Raw genomic sequence first — 22,540 nt, 5'->3', positions numbered from 1 at the left:
GAAATTCAGCTAAAATAAATTCGATTGAGTCTGAGACAAAAATCTTATGTTAAATCTTATTAACAACTATTACGAAGCATTTATATAATACGAAAGTGAAAAAAATGCGGAAACGTAAAAAAAAGACATATCTAAGTAAACAAGAGAAAAAAGCAAGAGTTCGGAGTGAATACCTACAGCATTGCAAACGTGCAAACGCTTGGCCACTGGTAACAGCGAACATATTTCGTTCAATTTGTCAATCATTTAAAGATTAAAAGTTACTCAAGGCAACACAGCCAAATCGCTCATATTGGGAGGAGTTCATTTGAAAGAATTTAAAATATCCGATATTAAGATTTAAGTATACAAATACAAACACTACTTCGCTTTTTGCAAAGGACACTAAATGGGTTAAAAAGTTGAATGTATTATTTGAAAATAAACTTCCTGGAAAATAACATTGAAGTTTATCAGCTTTTAACGAAAGGATCAAACAATTTATGTATGATGCGAAAACACTGAACAAGTTGCTGTCGGAGGAATATTGATATCACATTCTTCCAAAGATATCTTATATCCCTCGAATCCATCGCATTCATTCACACTTCATACAACACGTCATATCTGCAAACGGCAGCTGGATAAGTTTTGTGTTTTACCGGTGTTAATAAAAAAAAAAAAGAGAATTTAAATATTTGAAAAAAGGAAAAAAAGTTCAATAAAGTAATTAAAGTAACCAAAGAAAACAATTTTAAAGGAAGAAAAGGAGGGAAGTAAGAGGAATCTCTCGTGAGAGAAAAATTAAAAAGCAATATGTCTATTAAATTTTTTTTTTTTTCGTTAGGATTTTTCTTTTTTGGTGTTCCGCGTGATAACCAAAACAACATCAGCCCGTCTCCCTATGAAGACTGGGTCTGATCTTATAGCTAATAATAGAGACTGTTTTGAAATTTTTATATCAATGCCACTGGGCGCACCAAGAGATCGAGGATGGGTGAGAATAACTTTCTTTCATCTCCCAATGGAGAGGATAACGCAATATTAATTCCAAACTCTATTTTTATGATTACTTGAAAGATTTCAACATGTACGGCTTACAAGAAGTAAAAGTTGTCGGCAGGGGCAGAGCCAAACTGCTTTTTAGCTCTGCTGCCAATGGCAAAAATTTTGTTACGAATAATGAATTTACTAAAAAGAATTTAAAGGCGTACATACCGAGGTCCTTCTCTGAGAGATTTGGAGTCATTCGAAACATCCCATGCACATACAGTGTCAATGATATAATAAAAAACGCCGTATCCGATATTCCGATCAAGTCCGCTGTCCCTTTTCAAAGAAGAAATCCCAACAACAAAGATGAGTGGATTCACACTAGCAGCATCAAGATTGGATTCAAAGGGAGAGCCCTCCCTAAGTCAATAAAATTTAATTATTGTTATCTGCTGGTTGAGTACTTTGTACCCACTTTAAAGCAGTGCTTTAAAGAGAGCAGGTACCTTAACTGTGGGAAGTCTCCGAAGTGTGTCAACTGTGATGAAGTGCTTGTCCTGCGGTTCAGGCGAGCACAACACTCTCAATAAATGTTGCCCTAACAGGGAACTCGAATCAAATATCAACAGCATCATGGCAATTAAAAACCTCTCGTATAAAGAGGTAAGAGAGAATTTTTCCGCAATTTATTTCGAATGTCTCGGTGACATCACTTATGACGACAATTTCCCTCCACTAGGGAAAACGTCTCCAATTTCGACCCAGGATGATAATCAAAATGTCAACAAAATTTTAACCAAATATAAATATAATTCTGTCGTCAAAAGGAAATCGGTTCCTTCCAAATCCTCTCTCAGTTCACCCACCAAGCCTTCTCTCAATTCACCCCCCAAGCCGTCTGGAACAATTCTTCGACGTCCGATAATTTCAAACAAATATTTGCGGCCCTCAGAACTTGAAAGATTAATTCTCGCGTCCGATGATCCCTCATAATCTTATTGAAGAATTTGAAGAAGAAATGTCCGTCTATGTAATTTCTTGCCCCGTTCAAGCACCCAGGACTACGATGAAATCCGCCGGAGTTCTTTCTCAAGTTTTAACATGATATGCTTTTTACAATATAATATTCAAAGTGTCCGACGTAACCTGTCGTTTTTGGATTTTTACTTAAACTCAAACAAGGTTGATTGCTGCATCTTAAGTGAAGTATTTCTGAAAGATGAAAATTGTTTCGAAGTTAAAGTTTCGAATTATACCTCAGCCACCAAACACCGAACTGATAGCTATGGCGGTGTTAATATATTAGTTAAGAAAAGTGTTAATTTCAGACGTATTCCCTATAACTCTGCTGTTGACATTATCATTATCAAAACCATGAACCTGAAACAGAAACTTTTCATAGCATCATGCTACTTTCCACCCAGTCTCGATTTGCAAACCTTTCGTGATGAGATTCAGAGATTATGTGACTTTCTTGACGGTGAACAAAACGTGATTGTAGCTGAAGATTTGAATGCAAGACATTGCTTGTATGGCGACCATGTCTCTACCAACAAAGGCAAGAACCTTGTAAATGCCATCAATTCCAGCAGTTTCAGTATTTTAAATAATGGCAATACTACCTTTCGCTGTAACCGGAGTGGTCGCACGGCGAGCAGTGTCTTGGATCTAACTTTCTCGAATTCAACCATTTTATCTTTCAACTGGAACCCGTCCAAAGTTTCCATTAGCAAAAGTCAGCATTCTCCCATTTTATTCCACCGTTGTAACAATTCCGTTAAGAAAATAGAAAATTTCATTTCACGCAACTTCCTTATGGACCGTCTGTCTAAAGTTGATCTTCCTTCTGATTTATCATCAATTCAACGTGCCTTTCAGTCTTTGATCAGGTCTGCTAGAACCAACGTTCCTGATATTGAGTCCTTCTCACCTAAACCTTGATGGAAGTCTTCCCTGTCAACACTTTTTCGCAAATACCAAGCTGCAAGAATGGAGGTCTGCAGGTAGAAAGGCGAAGAGGGCACATAGAGCTATCGCGATTAAAGATTTATGTGATAACGGCAACCCACGTTCTTTCTGCAGTAATATCAATGGGCATCGACATTCTAGTCGAAAATAAAGCGGTTGTGCTGTATGGAATGACCATTATAATAAAAAATACTTGGATATGCTTAAAAGCTCCATTCCAAGTGTCAATCCGATTACAATATCTTCAATTCCTTTCAGTAGTCTCAACAACACATCCTTTTTATTGCATGAGCTAATGTATGTTTTACATTCCAGAAAGAGAGCTACTGCAGGTTGTGATGGAGTCAAGTATGACATGCTCAGAGCACTGTCTGGAGGAAACCTTAGCATTCTCTTGCATGCAATTAACAACTGCTGGCCCATCAACCTTATAACCTCAGATTTGCGATGCATCAAAGTAGTTCCCATTCCTAAGACAGGTAAAGACTTAAATGATTTAAGTAGCTTCAGACCAATTTCACTGATATCTGTATTCATAAAGGCTATCAACCTCATGGTTAAGGAGAGACTAACTGGTTTCCTGAAAACTGAGAACATTATTCCAGCTCGTTCTTACGCCTATTAAAAACGCAAATCTACGAATATGTGCTTTGATGAACTATGCTTTCTCAAAGCTAGCTTAAAAAAAGCAGGGAAAATGGTTGTCATGCTTTCCCTGGACATCAGCAAAGCCTATGACTGTGTCAACTTGGTTAAGCTTGGTAGAATTCTCTTAAACTTTTCGATTCCTCTTCAAATGCGGCTGTGGATACTTTATTATTTATCCAGGCGTGTGTTGGTGATGGGTACTGAAAAAGTTGAAATATACGGTGGTATCTCAAAAGGCAGTTGTTTAAACCCCATACTCTTCAATCTATACGCAGCTTCTTTGCATGACCTTCAAGATGATAAAACTCATATTTTTCAATATGCAGATAATTTCCGAATTGTATCTGCGGACTCATCTTTTCCAGCAGCTGTCAATAACCTTTCGATGAAAGCGAACTTATTTTTCGATGCATGCGCTGATCTTAATTTATATTTTAACCCCAACAAAACAAATACTATTTATCTTGCCAAACAAATACTATTTATGTTCTAAACGTGAAATCAGGTCCTTTATCAAAGGTACTTAAGTTGATCAGGTAAAATCTCTTCGATTTCTTGGGAGAATTTTAAATGACAGTTTAGCCCTTCGTGGGCATTATGAGAAAGCCTTCAAAGACTGTCAATCTGGATGTACCCTCATCAAACTCATGACTAACAATCAGTTAGGCTTGCCTTCCAAAAATGCTTTCACTGTATACAAATCTTTAGTCAGGTCCAAAACTGAATTTGCACATTCTATGTATTGCAATTTGTGTAAAACATTTTCTCTTTTGTATTCAGATTTTTCTCTACACTGTAGGGTCCACTCTCATGTAAACATATAGTAGTCGGTAACCAAAAAGAAACAAAAACAACCAATAAAATATAAAGACATCAGAAAATATCTAAAAAGATGTAAAGACGGAGCGGATAACATTTAGTCTATAAGGTTTAGTACGTAGTTCTAGTTATTATTAATTTGAAATTTAAATTCATCATGTTAAAAATGTACTTGTTTCTGGTAATTTTGAGGCACTGGCACACTTGTTTCTGGTAATTTTCAGACACTTGTACACTTGTTTCTGGTAATTTTCAGAGATATAAATGCCACTGACGGTTCCGTCAGACATAATGTATCTGGCTTCTTGGTCGTGAAACATCTATCTAAAACAGTACATCGAGTTAAAGTGGAAGACGAACTTTCCCTGACTTTTATTGAGTGCTCGCCATTCGACATGCTATTAAGGTTGCTATTTCCGATGGTATCAGAAGGTTTGTTATTTTTTCTGACAGCAGATCAGCTCTACTTCTAATAAATAAAAGAGGTGCAGAGAATCAATATGTGTTTGATATTCGTAAGATGTTGCATGCATCTTAAGTGGATGACTGTCACCTCGTTTGGGTACCTGGCCACTGCGGCTTTTTTTTTAATGCAAAAGCCGACTTTTATGCAGGGAGAGCTCGTGTTGATGGGACAATTTTGTCCACCAAATACACTCCCAATGAAGCAATTCGGGCAATTCGCAATTACATCCTTCAACAGCTAAACGACAAATTTAAACAAATCGCGCGCGTTAAATCCAATGGCCTTTTCTATAAATTAAATCCCACATTTCAATTCAAACCCTTTTCTGTATCTTCTTTTAATTCCTGAGAAATCAAAAAATTTACAGCAAAAAATTTACGTCATCTCGGGGAACTAACTTGCTTTATTAGAAAAGCTAATTTATCCTTTTAGAATTTTTTTTTCCTCTTCTTTCCTTTTTTTTTTTTTGCATTCAATCATCTATTACCACAGCACCCCTTTCCGTTCTCAGCCGAAGTTTGCAACACTGTTTGATTTTCAAGAACTAATCAAGCATAATTACAATATGCTGGCTCCAGTTATTACGACCGCTCTTTTTTTTGTTACATTTTGTACATAATGGTGACCAAAAATTACGACAGTTTATTATCTGGACATATAAGTCGCAAATCTATTGGCCTAGCCCATCTCCATTCAACATACCAAGAAAAAAAAAAAAAAATTTCCCTCAAATGCAGAAATTTCATTGCAATTTGAAGACCTCCGTCGTTTGTTGATCTTGTTTCACACGACTTTCATTAACGTGCTTCTGTAAATTGTTTTGGAAAAAAAGTTTCAAATTGAGTGCCCTTGATTTTTGTAATACTTCCTGAATTGAGCTATGGGTTTTAATATAATAACGAAAAGTGAAAAAGTTTAAAAATTGTTAGTCTTCCATCATTTAAAACGGAGAGCGCTTCCAACGAAGACACGTTTCAAAACAGCATCACGTCTGCTGTCGCTTGTCGAGTCGCAGATGATGTTACAGTTTTCAGTCGCAATATGTAATCAATGGCGGAGTGAGTGCAGGGAATTAATTATAGTTCTTGTTGAGAAAACGATTGGGAGGATGAGGCAAAAAGCAAAGATACTATACATTTTTTATGTGATCCTGTTTGTATTGTCATGTTTGCGTTTAAATTTAAATAAATAAAATTTTAGTTTGAATTTTTAGGACTACACGCGTTTGTAAATAATGTGTGGGTTGTCTATCGAAAGCCGAGTGCTGATCATTGCAATTGATGATTACCGAAAGGGCTAAACGGCATAATGTTTTGTTAAAGTCAGTGGAGAAAATAGCAATAAGTTTTTTATTAACTGGAGAGTAGTTAATTATTGGAATCTGAATTTTTTCTTTTCTCTTTGTGGAGATTCGCAGTGTTCCGTCAGTTCCGCTTCGGCGTCATATCGCAATTTTTTTCCAATTTTCTTTATATATTAAATCAAAATAACAAATAAACGAAAAGTAAAACACCCCGCCCAATACCAGCCAGACATTCAAAGAAATCAAAATAATCAAAGGTAAAGTCACCAACGGAGGAGAAAACGCGCCTTGGTCTTCCAATTATAAAATAGTTTTGGTAAGAAAATTTTGTAAACCGTAACTGTTACAACCAGATTCATTCGTTTGTAATATATTGTGTGATTTGTCGAAACAAAAACACAAAATGTTTGTTAAAGGAATATAATTTCTGTACCCTGAATTCCTTTCCTTTCTCATCACATAATTCACCCAGTTATTGATATTTGGGGTACATGCCAAGCAGGCCACTTTTCTTTCGAGAGAGGGTATATCTTCTCTAGGCAAATAGACAACGCCAAACAGCAATTTATTATTCTGGAGACTTAGCTAAATGAAAACCGAAAGACAGGTCCTCTCCTTCATGACTCAAAAAACAGACTTAAAATACAGTTTACAGCACATGTACGGGGCAACTCCTGTCCCTCTGAACGCTAGACAGTCATTTCTAGACAAATTATATCCTGACAAATCTACATCGGCGTCAAAACTATAGTCTTCCACCTAAGATTCATTTACGGCGTAAATATAAAAAAAAATGACTCGAAAAACTAACAAAGCTTCAGATGTGAAAGATTAAAGCCATTGTATTGGAGGCAGATCCGAAAGAGTTTTTTGCTGGCAGTTAGCCAAAGATTCGTACCTAGCGGCAGTGTCATGCTAACTTCTGAGCATTATAAGAAATACACCACGGATTCTCACACCGTGCGCTATATATAATATGTATGATAAAATTGGTGATTATTTAAAAAGCTTCGAATGATCGAATCATACCATAATGAGTCTCAAAGGCGTACAATCAGAAATAAGTCCCATATCTTGGACAGGAAACGTTTTATAATTTGTGTTCGTTTTGTTATCCAAACAAGATATGTAAACTACAATTATACATGGACCATATATTTTTGTTTTCGAATGGTGTAAAAATAAAAAAATCTTCAAATATAAAACCACCATTTTCATAAGAAAGGCTAACCAAACAACGAAAGGCTAAACTTCTGTAATATTGGGTGGGGATGGCAACTTATTTCTATTTTTCTAGAAGCTTTTATTATGTGTCTATTGTAGTTTGTAAGCAACGACAAAAAATCGAGGAAGCAGAGGTGTACCTACTTTATGTCAAATGTAGGCAATGTATTTTCAACACCAGCCTGCGTGTAAGAACCTCCAAAGTTTCTGCCAAATTTGAAGCCGATATCTTCATTTTTGCAGTCGTGAAGATGTTTACGGTGAGCCACACATTGTGGTCGGATTCGTTAGAAAAGTTTTGACACCATGAACAACTGCAAATTCACAAAAAAAAACAAAAAATAAAAAGAAAAGGTTTGGAAACGCTTTGTAAAATAATCAAAATATTTAAGTTACAAGTTGAAATAAATTTCAAAGTTTGAACGTGACCCGATAAGGTTTAAATATTCTGACATGTTAGGTTTAAGCAACTTAACAATAAGCCCTTTGTCCCATATGTTAGAAGAGTTTTTTTTTTTTTTGAAGTAAAGTTCAACGTTAGTTTTCTTTGGAGGAATTTTTTAACAGTTGAGGAAGGGTTAATCCGAGTATCGAGCTTGATTGATATTTTTATTAATATATTATACCGCGATTGTATCGTTCTTACCGAAGGAGTGTAGTATACAAAGAAATAAAATGAAATGAGCACATACCAGAGTTTGGTTATTTGCTAGACGGAAAACCCCAAATATGTAGTTTTAAATTAAATATTATAACAGCAGGAATCAAAAATTGGAATAAAGATTTCAATAAAATGAGTAAAAAAATAACAGCAAAGATAAATGAATAGCTTTTAAGAGCCTTTAAAAATAAGAGTGAAGCGAACAGTAATTTTTTTAATTACATTTTTTTTTTTAATTACATGTTCTTATAAACGTCTGTTTTGAATTCAAGCTTAAAGAACTTAAAACCTTAAAAGTCTTACAAAAGCGAAATAAAACTTGGTTAAATAATTAATTAAATCTTTCTCAAACATCTTTCTCACAAAATTTATGAAGAATACTCATTTCACTTCTTTTTTCAAAGCACCATCATACCTTCTAGATATTTCGCAAAACCGGCTTAGCTAATTTTGTTTTTAAATACAATTAAGAACTATTAAAAATATAATTAAAGCTTACCTCATTTGTTATTAAACTTAGCTCGGTATGGTCCTTTGCGTCATATGAACATAATACGCGAGCTCTTTTCATTTCATCAGTTGTAACAGTCACTGGTTTTAGATGTTTATTTGTGTGTTCCACATATGTTTCATGGCTCAAAGACCGATATTCAACGTTTTCATCTCTCACATCAATGACCTCAGACGGATTAGAAACTCCCAAACTTGAATGAGAAAATATATTTTACTATTAGTAAATTCTCTTTCTGCAGTTTTAATTTAAAAATTTGTTGTGAACGCTGTTCTTATCTTAACCAAAAAAGCTGACAGAAATCCTTATGTTAGCATACGTCTATAATAAGACGATAATGGCGTGTGCCTAGATAAAGGTATGGAAAATTTTACGTTCACTGATTTTCGAAATCGGTTGTTATATGTTTAAAACATTTCCATTAGTATCTGATTTGTGATGTACTACTCTCTTAAACGTAGCCCTTCTTATGTCTTTTAATTATCCCAAACCCCGAAGTATATTTTTAACTAGCCAGTATATCTATTTTTGGGAAATTGCAGTATTTGGTTTTGATTCATTGCTTAAAGGTTTGAATAACAAAAAAATAATCAATTTTACGGTGCATCTGAGATTGTATATATGTCATGTCTAATATCGAGAAAAACGTACTTGACTAGTTCTTTTTGTAAATTATTCATAACTTCATTGCATTGCTTGTAATATCGTAATTGAATTTGTACGAAGGCGCACAAGTGCTTCAAATGATTTTCATGTGATGAATTTAGTCCTTGTAAAAGCGATTTTGTGATATCAGATTGACGATCAAATTCCGATTGCGCTACACGCAAATCACGTTCGGCCTGTAATGATACGAGACAAATAAACATTGATTAAACAAATTAATTCTAATATTTTATCAAAAATACCAAGTAATAAATACCTGTTCTAAAGCCGCTTCAGGAGAAAGGCCATCCTTCTAGAAGTTTCAAAGGCAACAAAATGTTTAAATCAAGTAACAAATTAAAATTTATTTAGTGCCTCAGTGATAAAAGTACGGTTTAATATATTTCGAATGACTTTTTACGTAATTTGCTCTTGTAGCTTTTAAGTTATTTACAAACATGGCTGTGCAGCAAAACTTTATAACCAAATGCGTTCAATTTTCCAAGTAATCAGGACTGAGATCAAAATTTTTGCGTCGTCAAATCACCATTTTTTAACAAAGAAAAATACCCGCAGAAAAAAATAATACATATGTGTCATGGAATGTCTAGACCTTGCCTGCAGGCCCTGGACCGCTTACAGCGAAGAGCTCAGATGCTCTTCAGCGAGAAGAGCGTGTCCAAAACTCTCGATACTCTTCGCAATAAGCGAAATATACGCTGGGTTGTGCTCATATATAGTTACACACAGGCCAATTGTTATAGAAAAAAGGGAGACTACTACTTTCTCAGCGTTTTCAACCGCTCATGCTAGAACTGCACAACACACTACCATGATTTGTCGTTTTTTAACCGCTCTGCCTGTCTTTAGAATAACCAACCCACAGTGGTCTTTCACACCGTACCAAATGCCTCCACTTTCATGTTGATCGTACACAAACGCTATTCCCTCCATTCCTTTCTCTGTAGGCCTATAATCCTTAAAGATCATTACAGTGCCAAAAAAAATACGTTCTTGCAGTTTAAAATTCGGAGCTATAGTTTGAAAAAAGTTGTTAAGTGCTGCAACACTAGACGAAATCAGTCCCAGACTGCAGTAGAAAGAGTGAAGTAGAGTTTTTAAATATAAATTAAATCAATACGGCAGGTTTTTCTAATAAGAAATTTTTATCTAATCTCAAGAATAGGTTCGGCATCTAAAACAATAATAATGCGCTTTTAAAATAATATACAAAGCGCCTTTATATATGTTATTGCCAACTATTGCTTGTTGTAATATAACCGTTATGGTAAAAAAAAGTCAAATCAATACGAAAAAAACGAACGCTTATGAAATTCATTCATATATTAAAGACGAGTAATTTGATCTATTAAAATAAGAGGGACAAAAAAGAAGGATAGTGGTGGAAGAAACATTGATATTGAGAAATTTCTCAACTTATCGTTTCGAATATGAAGGAAAAAGGCAAAAGAATCCGAATAATAAACAGATTTATCTATAAAAAAATTAAGAATTCGTGTAAAATTTCCTGTCGAGGTGTGCTTCGCGAATTTGTTGTCAGAATTTTCATTATATCCTACGAAGCTTCAATCATTATATCAAATTTATCATATACATTTCAACAAAAAATCTAAACGCTACGATTGTGCCTTTCACTTTGAATTCAAAATGCATGTTAAAAATCCTTTCGTGAGATCTCTGTGAATATGGACTCAATCTTCGCCAAATTACACAACAACAATGGTAACAGTCAAATCGAGTGATAGTCCTCGGTGCCTAGAAATTGAACGAAGATCAACATTTGCAACAAAAAAACTCGTATCTGTGATTGCTTTCTTTGACCAAAAGTGCCTTACAACCTCCAACGATGCAGTGTATTTAATTAATTTGGCGTTAAGGTAATTTCTACCTACTGGAGGGAAAGCAACCTAAAAAATCGTCATGCCGGTGCAACAAACATGCTACTTAGAATGAAATGATTTGGCTTCTATACGCCCAATTAACACCCACGTTTAATAGAATGGTGACTATCGTAAAGGCGCTATTCCAACGCAATCTGCCATGAATAGGTGGCACCGATAGTAAGCGCCGTTTTGAGAAGTCAACTTTAGTTTAAAATGCTCCCTGTAATAAAAGTATTTATATATGAAAAGAACATTTTGACAAGCAATTTCTGAATGCCACTTGATTCTATCTGTTCGAATCCATCTCGCCCTATTCCATTCGCGATTTCAACTATGTTTGCAGTAAAAGTTGGAACTTGCACAGATTCTTCGTCATTTTCCGCAGTCATGGCAGGCCACAGTTTTTTCCAGCATGACTTCAATGTGGGTGGCTTCAGTTCTTCCAATGATTCTTTTATGTTTACGATGCATTTTGCTTTGTCAAATTTCTTCCTACGTTCCATAACGCTCATATCAGGATTACGTGCCATATTATCCAATATGATTTTGAAGGTTCGCTTAAAGGCCTGGATTAATCCGCGAATTAAGAAATTTATAGCCGTGAATACAGGAATTGGGTCGCATTTTTTTAATCCGCGAATAGTGAAAACGCGAATGAAGGAAGCGCGAATAAAGAGCTTTTACTGTACATTTAATAGGAACCGTATGCATAAAAACAATATAACAGCTGCTTGCATGTATTTTTATCAGAGATATCCGTTGGTGAACATGATAAAATAATGTAAAGTATTCAATGTACACAACGGTTAAATTCGATGATTTTGACTTTTCGCTACATAAAAAAACATTTTTCCATTCAGAATTATTGAAGCTCATTAAACAGTTTTTAAAGCTTATGGTGATGCTGCTCCATTATATCCCGATTGTTGGTTTTAGTGATTTTGATGTCAATGAGAAAGAAAGGCTTGGAGGACAAAAAAATTCGACGGCAAAGAATTGGAAGACTTATTGAACGAAGACCTAGTTCAAACTCTCAAAAAATCAACTGAGAAGAATCGATTGGGAAGATCTAAAAGAAGACAAGTGGCTACCATACGAACTGACTTAAAATACCATTTCGAACCGTTTCAACATCGGGGTTCCATTGCTTGCCAGGCAAAAAAAGGCGAGTTTTTTACGACGTATTGTGACTGGCGATGAAAAGTGGGTCCACTACAATAATCCCAAGGAATCGGAAAGTGTATTACGAGCTGTTAAAACCGAATGAAACCGTTACCGTAGCTGTGCACTGACATCAATTGAACAAATTTAGCAAGGTGTTGTTGCAAAATAGATCGCAATAGCGACTAACAGACCCAAAGTTATCCTCTTGCATCACATTGCTCGGCCACACGTTGCAAGAATTGTCAATGGTCCCGTCAGTCAAAGGTCAAACGTAACTAATATTAAAAAATTATAAAAGATAACTTTTAATATTTGCATAATGTTACATTTTTTCTGAAAATGTACATCTTTTAATTTTCATTTCAATAAACATACCATCTGCTGGCCTAACATACTTCGAGCTTTTTTAACGCGGCTTTTGCATGCGTCTAAATCGAGCCTGCAAAGAAGAAATTTTTTACAGGAAATTAATTTTTTATAAAACTTTTAGATGTAAGAGTTAAGCTTAAAAGTAGCCATTTCCGTGTTGAAAAAGGCGAGAAATTAGTAGAGTATTGTAACCTAACCATTTGTATTACATAAATAAAGTGTGTCAAGGAATTAAATAAACAAAATAACAGAAATAAATAAAGAAGAAAATAAAATTGATGATACACTTCAAAAGTGTCGAATTGCATTACCAGCCATATTAACAAAACGTAAAAATAATGCAATTCATTATAGGCCTTTAACCTACAAACTTACGAACATACACACACGAACATATGCACGTATCATTGGATCTAGTTTATTTTTTATTTATTTTAATTTTTATTAGATTACTTTTTGACTATCTAGGTTATTAATTTGCAAACAGTTAGCGTAACATCAAATTTACTTGTAAGAGAAACAACTTATAAGACGAGATTATTTTCAGTCACATTTTAAATTGCGATAATCATTTCATTCGACCTTAAGCCCGCATCTAGTTTGGTTAGAAGATTTACCTCCGGTAAATTACAATAGCTTAGGCTTTCTAAAGGCGACCGAGGCAATCAAAGCGATTGCACACAAAAGATCTCCGGCTTGCTTTTCTTTTATATTATTTTAATAATCGTAGGATAATCGTTTTCATTAAAATAGAATTTATTCAGTTTGTTTAACTTGTTTGCTTTACTTTGCGTATTTTTATCATTTAACAGAAGCTTACTTATATCCTGCTCGAATTTAATCGTAGCAGAAAACAAATCCCGCCTTGTCCACCTTGTCGTAATGCAGACAAGCGTATCTGCTACGCAATCCCTTAGTTATCGTCGCGCGTCAGCGTAATTTCTTCTATCAAATTTACAGCACTCTATCTTTATATTCCACTTTCACTCTGCTTATTTTTTTTCCTTTAAGATAAGAGATTCCTTAAGCAGACTGTGTTTCCTTAAGAACAGCCTTTTGGATGCAATCAAATATTTTATAACAACTCCTCTTTGACAACGAGTACTTTTTCTATAATATTTTCCTTATTCCCGCTTTACTATTTTGCAACAACATTAGCAAGTTTTAATGAATCGACTTCCTTTGATATTCATGCATATTTTCCAGAAAACCTTTACTATATTGGCCGTGACGATAACTACAAACCAATACTCAATCAACTATTTTATTAAAACAGCCGCAAATGAAGGGTGTAGATGGCGTACACCGTCTTAAACGACATTGCTTTGCTAGCAATTTCTACTTATAATAATCACTAAAGGATACAGTTTTACTAGCTGTAAATAGTCTTCTTAACCGGAGTATTAGTCAGTGTTTTCCTGAAGGTAACTTTCGAAAAAATTTAAGTAGAATTAAGTAGAAGATTTGGATCGTCGTGTTTTTGATTAATGATTTATATATTATTTCAAGAAAATGCTGATACACTATTACGATTGTATATCTTTGCGGAAAGGGCGGAAACCAGCAGAGCGATGTTGTGACTCGCGAGCCGATTGTTATTATTAACAATTTACTGAACTTAATTTTTCCCGTCTACCGTAGTTCTATAAAAACACGTTTTATATTACAATGCCGACCTTATGGGCCAGTTATTAGTCCCAAAATGTCTCTTTAATTAATTTTATTATCGGTACCAGTCTAGAGACTCATTTAGGCACAGCTGTTAAGATGAGCCAGCCATCCCCTATCCAAGAATAAAAGGAGCAAAGCTTTATTTTGTCGATTAGCAACTTACCACTTTGGCTGCCGTAGCAAAACTGAGATATCGAGAATATTGCGCCTCGAGCTTTTATAGCTGCGATCACCATCTCTGTACCGTTACAATGTTGCTTAAAGTTATGCCTGTGCCTGTTAGAAGCTGATAAGCATATTATCCTATTAATGTGTTATAATAGGTATATTAACTAGTACAAGAATGCGCTTCTTGGTCGCTAAAATTTAGTTTGTACGCAATATAAGTGCATGAGTGGAAAACCAGTTTTGATGAGACCAATGTGTTCATGTTATGTACATGTAGGCTATGGATATATGAGTGAACATGCTTGGATAGGTAACACGCGATTTTTGACAGTTTCTAGAAATATAATTAAGAGTATAGGTATACACAATATTTTTGTATGTAATGTATATATATATAATGTTTTCGGACTATATTGCATTGACACTTCACCATAAGATCATATATATGTGTATAATATTTTTCTCAATAGCATGCATATTGCTGAGAAATTAGCATAGATGCATATACAAGAAACTTAAGGCGCAATTGAATAAATGTTACAAAATAAAGATATATTGATATATAATGATGAGAAACGAAGAGTATTTGTATTAAAATCACAATTCAGAGCATGTAAAGAGTCAACAGAGATAAGATGTTTGTTTATACCCTAAAGCATCCAAACCAATGACTTAATATGTATGATCAAAGTGGACAGAGGTATGTTTATAAACAACGCTTTTATACGGAGAATCAATTAGAAAATGTGCATTTGAAATAAACAAAGATAACGGTCTACGCTTTAATATACACTCATAAAGTACTTGACAAACGAATCGGACAGATAAGCAAATTACCTTAAGGAATTATATGTTCAGGACTACGGATGACGGTTACCTGGGATTATATACAATTGCACGGCCTAACATGTTTCTAGTAAGGGAGCAAAACGCGTCCTTACATGTCTAATTTTCATTTACCTGAAAAACAGATTTCAGGGGGCTGGCACAATGATGCATTATTTAATTTCCGGTTTAAAGGCCGCAAGTGGACTACCATATTATTTGATCGATTACGTAAAATGAATCGCATAATTTAAATCAAACTTAAATTAACATAAAATAAGCTAACTTCTACTTTAAAACAGATAATCTTCGTTTTTGATTTTCATTTCATTTGTTTGCAAGCACGGTGTAATGATATTGTCGAAGATTTGTGTAAAGTGTTTAAAGTGGTAATTCCTAAGTAACAGAGGATTCGGTATGAATCCAATGTTAGTGTATACCCTTGTATCTGCTCGCCTACTGCGCCAAGTCAAGCTCTCTTTAGCTGCCAAAGTAGATTCGGCAATGAGTGTCGCCATCGAATTTAAAGAATTGGATTGGTGATGTTCTTTTAGTTCATAAGACGCCAAGGCAAGCTCGGCTAGCACTTTCAAATTAAATTAATTTTTTGGTTGCTTATATACTGGGATTTTAGTATAAGTTTGTTTACAAGTTTTTGTTCACTCGAAATATGGAACGCTGTGAATGGCATTTATTCAATTTAGGGCGCCTAGTGTAGTGTTATGCTTTGAACGCAAGTACAGTTCAGCGTTTTCGCGAGAATGCCGTTTGTTTTGTTTATTTTTCTTTTGTATTGTACTTTTGTATTGTACAAAACCAATTGGCTTTGCCAATTACTTCAAAGTCTCATAAAAGGTTGCAAAAGTTGGTGTCACCGTCTCGAAAATAGAAACAGCGCAAACAGCACAACGAATGAAGAAGCCTAAGTAGCTATTGGTTGAAACTTTGGTTTGAAACTTTCAACGTTGAAAAAAAAAAACTAAACTAAAGAAAATATATGACACTTATCAATCTATCTGACGGCTACTAACTTTTTTCGTTTATGTTTCATTAACACGAAAATAACTTTCCAAATCAAAGCGTTTTCTTGACGTTCCTTATAGCTATAGTGTTTTCAGACATTATCTCCGGCATATCTTTAAGCAAACATTGTTTACGTAACGCCACACGCTATGCGAGCAACGTGTGTTAACCTTTTTTCATTGTTTTTCTATATCATAGTTCACTACAATTCGTCTTCAACACTCTACGTCATCACTCTTAAAAACAAATGTCTAAGAAAGGCAGTTTTTTTCGAGAATGCTCACTATCCACCACGACGATCAAATGAAATCCACAATTTATTCGTCATTCTATATCACAATCCAAACCTTGCTTTCCTCACATCGTATTCTTTTCTTTGCTTTTTACTACTTTATTTTCTATCATTTTTTTCTTGTTTTCTAGAACATAAGCTGTAAAACATATTCCCATTTACTTAACACGGGTAAACGTCTGTGAATGGTTTTGTATATGGATGGTTAATAAAAATTTATAAACGTCTATTTTTTCCATATACATATTTTTGCCCACAGTTGTAAGCATCAATAGGATTTTATTGATCTAAAGTTTTTGGTGTTGACTTTTCTTTAAAATGAACTTATTACGGTAATGTTACTCACTGTCAAGCAAGATCGAAATGCTTACTAAAGCTCGTTGTTTCTTTTTTTGCTTTTTTAGAATCCCAAATGACTGACTGGGGTATAGATCTCCAAAATTGTGCAGCATTATAATTCCGATTTTTGATGTTGTTATCGTGAATTCTTTTGACTTCTATTTGTCCGCGAGATTTGTTTGGCAAATCTTACAAATTTGATAGCAACTGAGTATATAGCCATTTCCTTTTCGAGCGTCGCAAAGAAAATATCCATATAGAAATAAGCTATTTTACTTTTCAAAGTTGCAGTGCATACATACCCACAATTGAGATTTTATATTGTTTGTAGTAATATGATTAAATATTTGTTCATTACTTTGTACATTAATATTAATATAAACTGATGAGAGGGGTTTAAAAAATATTGCACAGTATATTGATTTACATCATATGCTGTCTTTTGGGTTGTTATTTGGCGCGGAGGTAGAAATAATATATGCGATTGCGAACGAAAAAGTAAAGGTTGAAAATCACAGGTTGGGTGTCGTTTGCCACACTTGATTTGATTAGTGGGGATTAAGAGCATTGCTCTCATTGTTAGGAAAGGTAACTTTAACTTGAGAGTACACGACTTCACTCTCTCTTTTTGGAAGTAGGTGTGCATCAACTAATAAGACAGTGTATTAAGAAGAACCGACGGCGGTGTCATTCATAATGGTCGTCTTTTCGTAAAGGAATGTTGAGGATGCAAGCAATATAGAGTGGCTATTTATCTATACATGAAATTCAACTAAAAAAAATTACAGTCGAATTCAATTCATCTTAATTGAAAATCTAATTAATTAATTCCTTTAAATGTAGTATACAATAAAAAGTAAGAAAAAAGAAGAATAATGATAACAAAGTAAATTTAAAAATAAATTAATAAGTTAAAAATAATAATTCATGTATAACTAAATAGAAAGAGAGAAAAAAAAAGAAAAAAGTGTACACAGCTAGCACAGAAGCACACCCGCAACAAGAATAGATCCAGGTTGCAAGTGAACCACTAAACCATTGCAAACATCCATAAGCAACCAACACGTTAACAACACAATATTATTTTAAACAAAAAATATGATATTAAGAATGAAATGTTAGTTTAAGTACGACATAGGTAAATCGCGCTTTATAAGCAACTTTAAGACTTAAAAAAATCTAATAATGAGAATAAGTGATAGACTTCATTTAGGTTTCTGCAAACAACTCCGAGCGGGTGAAACAGCTCATAATAGTGTGTACATTGACTAAGCTTAATCAAATTAGACTGCCTAGAGAAGCTGTTAGGGACATTTAAGCTTATCTCACCAAGTAATGCGGGCGGGTCAATAGTACCATCTATTACCTTGATTAAGAAGGAAACCCCAATAACAAATCTATGTTTCTCAAGTGCCGGTAATGATAATAGAAGCAACTTATTTTCGCAGGGGTGAAAAGGGGAAATCGGATTCCAACCCAAGTTCTAACGAGCAAACAGCAAGAATTGCTTTCGAATAAATTCTATTGAAAACACATAGCGCCTATACGAAGGAGCCCACACAACGGAGGCATGCTCGGGTATAGGACTAACCAAACACATGTACAGTCTTTTCGTAATGTACGGCTCTTTGGGCCATCTGTAATGAAAGGACAAGCTTGTTTTTCCTATTCTTGTAATATTTAGTTGTCTTATTAAAACACGAAGGAAACCAGCTTCCAGATCGGGATTGCTTGACCGGGACAGATGCAGAAACAGCTAGATTTAATATATTGTAGAACTATGACAATAAGCTTTCAAGCTTCGAGTTGAAAAATCAAACATAATATGTGAAAGATGAGATTTTAGCAATCTTAAAATTTATTTGAAAAAGTTGAATTTGGAACGTTACAGCAGTTCAACGAACCATCAGGCATGCAATGAAAGGAACTACCCAATGCTGGATGATAATGATCCTCAAGGAAGGGGACTATTAACACAAATCTCAGGAAAATTGGCAAAACAGAGATCAAGCAGTCTACCAGTGCAATTAGGGGTACCATTGTATTGCACTAAATTATGATCGAATTAGGGAACAGAACAGCTCTATCTGATGTTGAAGTAGGAATCAAACAGCCAGAACCATCACTTTAACACCAAGTGACTTGAGGCAAATTGAAGTCACCCAACGCAATGACTATATCGGTAAGATTAGATTGCTTGGTCACTTCGGAAATGAAGGCGGCCCGTTTCTTATATACGGAGATATCCGAATTTGGGGGAATATCGCTCGACAAACTCAACGTCGGGAGTAGTGGGAAATTCAATTACATAGGAGGGGATTGCCGTAGACATGGCAATTAAAACACTACCACCATTGCTATACAATCAATCATTCCTGAAAGCCTGAAACGAATTTTGGCAGAGTTCAGACAAATATGGATCAGGCTTTAACCAAATTTCAGTGAAGGCCAAACAGGAAAACTCCGTGCTCACTGAATTTAGGAAAGTAGAACAAATTTTTAAATTTAGGCCCCTAACATTTTGATAAATGAGAGATAATGAGCCTGAAGAAATATTTAGTTTTTTTGAAGGCGAAAGGGCTACTGCATTAGCATTAGGGATCGATCGCGAGGGATAAATTCCTTAATTGAGGATACAACTGGCCATAATGGTTTATTTAACAACATATCCATGTTGTAAATGACGAGATTGCTCTGGGTTGAGAAGTAGCCAATTTGAAAATGCTAACACGCTTTAAATTGCCAGGCAGGACTTTCACCGCCAGATAGCTTTTCATTGTATCCACAGACGTATCTTGTGCCAGCCTTGACGCAAATATTGCCTTTCTGGAAGGAACTGCCTTCAAATGTCATCTGTACTAGGCGCAGTATGATTCACACATGGGGAGTTTTGAGTTAGGGATAATATAGAAGGGGCAACCACACTTGCACGAGCAGCTTGTGCAGCGTGCCCAGTTTGGCGACCAGCGTTCACACTCAAACAGGGAGAGAGAACGATGTAATATTCTCATTATTAGCTTTAGGCGATCGCGCCTGAGTAGGTTTGGTGACGCTAATGGGAGGATATATCCTTGCCACTTCAGCATAGCTGAGACTTCCCAGCTTATTTGTAACTTTTTTGTTACCGACCGACCCAACAGTAGCAGAGACGCTAACGTTCTTTGTAGACTTTGAGGAATCGCTAACTTGTCCCGACGAATCGGACTTAGGAGAATTCAGAGGTGACGAACCACACGCTACGCTACGAGTTGTAACTTTGCTAGCTGGGAAAGAAGATGAGTGATATAATCACACTCGTCAAACCTAGTCTTAATTATTTCAAATTTCTCCCACAAGGAGCGAAGATTTTGTTCAAATCTGAGAAACCAAGCAAACTGTAAACAAAGATTAATAGAAAAAAGAAAGACTTTTACAAAGAGCTCTGTTTTAAACGACCTATGGTTCCTTGGTGGAACAACACGCTTTTGTTTCTGAGGAAAAATAAAATGGATCTATGGCACCTCTTTAAGAGATGTTCTGATCACGATCACTTGTTATTATACAAAGAGTCCAATGCCCTATTTAGGAAGGAATTACGAAAATCAAAAGCACTTAGTTTCGAACTTTTTTCGAAAAAAATTTACAGAAATACATCAATGAAATTTGTCTGGAACAAAATCAACAGACTCAATCTGAACGAAATCTCTGCCATCTGCACTCCCAATGGAACTTTAACTAACGCACGTGATATTTCTAATTACTTTGGACAAATGTGGTGCGAATACTCCTCTGACAGCAACTTTTCCAGCGCTTTCATCGAAAATAAAAGGACTCCAAATTCTCTTTCAAATTGTATTGACAGATGTGCCACCTTCCTGGAAAATTACATATCTACCTTAGAACTTGAAAGTTGTCTCTACAAATCGAAGGGGAGGACACCTGGTCTAGACCGCATCTCCTACAAAATGATCAGTGCGCTGTCTAAGTCTAGTAAAAAGAAATTACTGGGCCTATATAATACGATATTTTTGACTGGCCATATACCCTATATGTGAAAACTGGCAGCAGTTGTTCCAACTCCAAAGTCTGAAAATGTCTCCATCGAATCGGATTATGGCCCAATCTCTCTTTTATCTTGCCTCTCAAAGGTATTGGAAAAGATTATCGCACCTAGATTATCTTGGTTTCTTGAGTCCAAGAACCTGATAACAATGCAACAAGTTGGATTCAAGCGGGGTAGAGGGTGCATCGACGCTCTGTTGCATATTGATTATTTTACATGCAAAGCAATTTCCGAACGAAATCACGTAACAAATCTCTCATCTTTCGAAAAAGCATGACAGAGTTGGTCTTCATGTTATCTTAAGACTCTTGAAATCATGGAATGTTGGACCCAAATTCTTCAACTACATCAAATTATTCATGTCGCATCGGCGGTTCAAAGTTAGAATCAACAATCATCTTCCTGATTCCTTTCCGCTAAAGAATGGCATTCCGCAAGGATCTCCTCTCTCTGTCACGCTTTTCCAGATCGTTTTCAACGAAATTAGCAAAATTCTTTGCCGTGTACCAAGAGTGGAGCATTGTCTCTACGCGGACGATGTATACATTTTTACAAAAGAAAAAGACAACACGAAAGCACTCAACATCCTCGAATCTATTGGACGAGAGATCTCCACATGGGCAAACTCGTCAGGTGCTAAAATTTCTATACAAAAATCTAAAAAAATTGCACATTTGTCGAAACCAGATTTGCGACGCAGGAAACCTACTGATGCATATTAACGACTTACCAGTACTAAATGTGCAGACGCTCCATGTTCTCGGGCTCACTTTTTCCAACAAATATCGTTGGAAAGCACACTGTCTTCGGTTAAAAATTCTATTTTAACAAGGGTGAATTTCATACAGTACGTTGGTTGGAGAAGCCATGCGCATATTAACACTATTGCTTATCTTACCAAAATGCTTGTGTTAAGCAAGATTGACTATGCTTTGATAATTTATGGCAATAGCTGCAAATCTAATATCAACATCCTTAAACCGGTCTACCACCAAGCAATCAGAGCAAGTTGTCATGCTTTTCGGACGACGCCCATAAATAATATTTTAATTGAAACTGGTCTCCCAACTTTAGAAAATAGACTTTATGAATTAAAAGCGAAAATAGTCCCCAAGCTTCTTAATTCAAACAAATCCATTCTCGGTGATGACGTAAGAAAGATTATTATTGCGAAGAAAATTCCAAAGTCACCATCTGCAATTGACCATTGTTTGTGCATCGCAAAGGAATTGAACATTCCCTTAAAATTTTCCCGCTCTTTTGGTGTTAAACCTCCCTGGATTTTGAAAGACTGCTCTTTTGACATCTCACTGTCTATGCACAAGAAAGAAGATACTGCAAATTACGTCTTCAGGAATCTAATAGCTGAAAAACCCTATCCTTCACGCTGCGAACCTTGCCCATAAAAACAAACCAGCACCATCAGTTGAGCACCATCAACAAGTTAAGGAATATAATTATTACACCCGACGGAAAAATTAAAATGTTATGGGTACCAAGTCACATCGGTTTATTGGGAAATGAGC

General features: G+C 35.4%; 1 protein-coding gene across 2 annotated transcripts in view; it reads right to left on the bottom strand.

The window, feature by feature from the left end:
- LOC119641855 (endophilin-B1) overlaps nt 1-22,540 on the bottom strand; it is a 93,958-nt gene that overhangs the window by 33,785 nt on the left and 37,633 nt on the right. The window contains exons 3-7 of one of the 2 annotated variants that reach the window (XR_005247900.1): nt 12,661-12,724; nt 9,495-9,530; nt 9,224-9,414; nt 8,561-8,765; nt 7,545-7,714 (exon numbers count right to left, since the gene is read on the bottom strand). Coding sequence is in view for 1 of the 2 variants with exons in the window: in XM_038040732.1 (XP_037896660.1) it covers nt 8,561-8,765; nt 9,224-9,414; nt 9,495-9,530; nt 12,661-12,724 (496 nt within the window). In the remaining variant the exon portion in view is untranslated. The remainder of the gene's footprint in view (nt 1-7,544; nt 7,715-8,560; nt 8,766-9,223; nt 9,415-9,494; nt 9,531-12,660; nt 12,725-22,540) is intronic. The other variant, XM_038040732.1, reaches the window with a different exon arrangement.

This window comes from Glossina fuscipes, unplaced genomic scaffold (genome assembly GCF_014805625.2).
Source record: "Glossina fuscipes isolate IAEA_lab_2018 unplaced genomic scaffold, Yale_Gfus_2 183, whole genome shotgun sequence".
In the NCBI taxonomy this organism is placed as follows: domain Eukaryota; kingdom Metazoa; phylum Arthropoda; class Insecta; order Diptera; family Glossinidae; genus Glossina; species Glossina fuscipes.
Note: the sequence above shows the minus strand (reverse complement) of the source record. Positions and strands in the feature narration are given on the sequence as shown.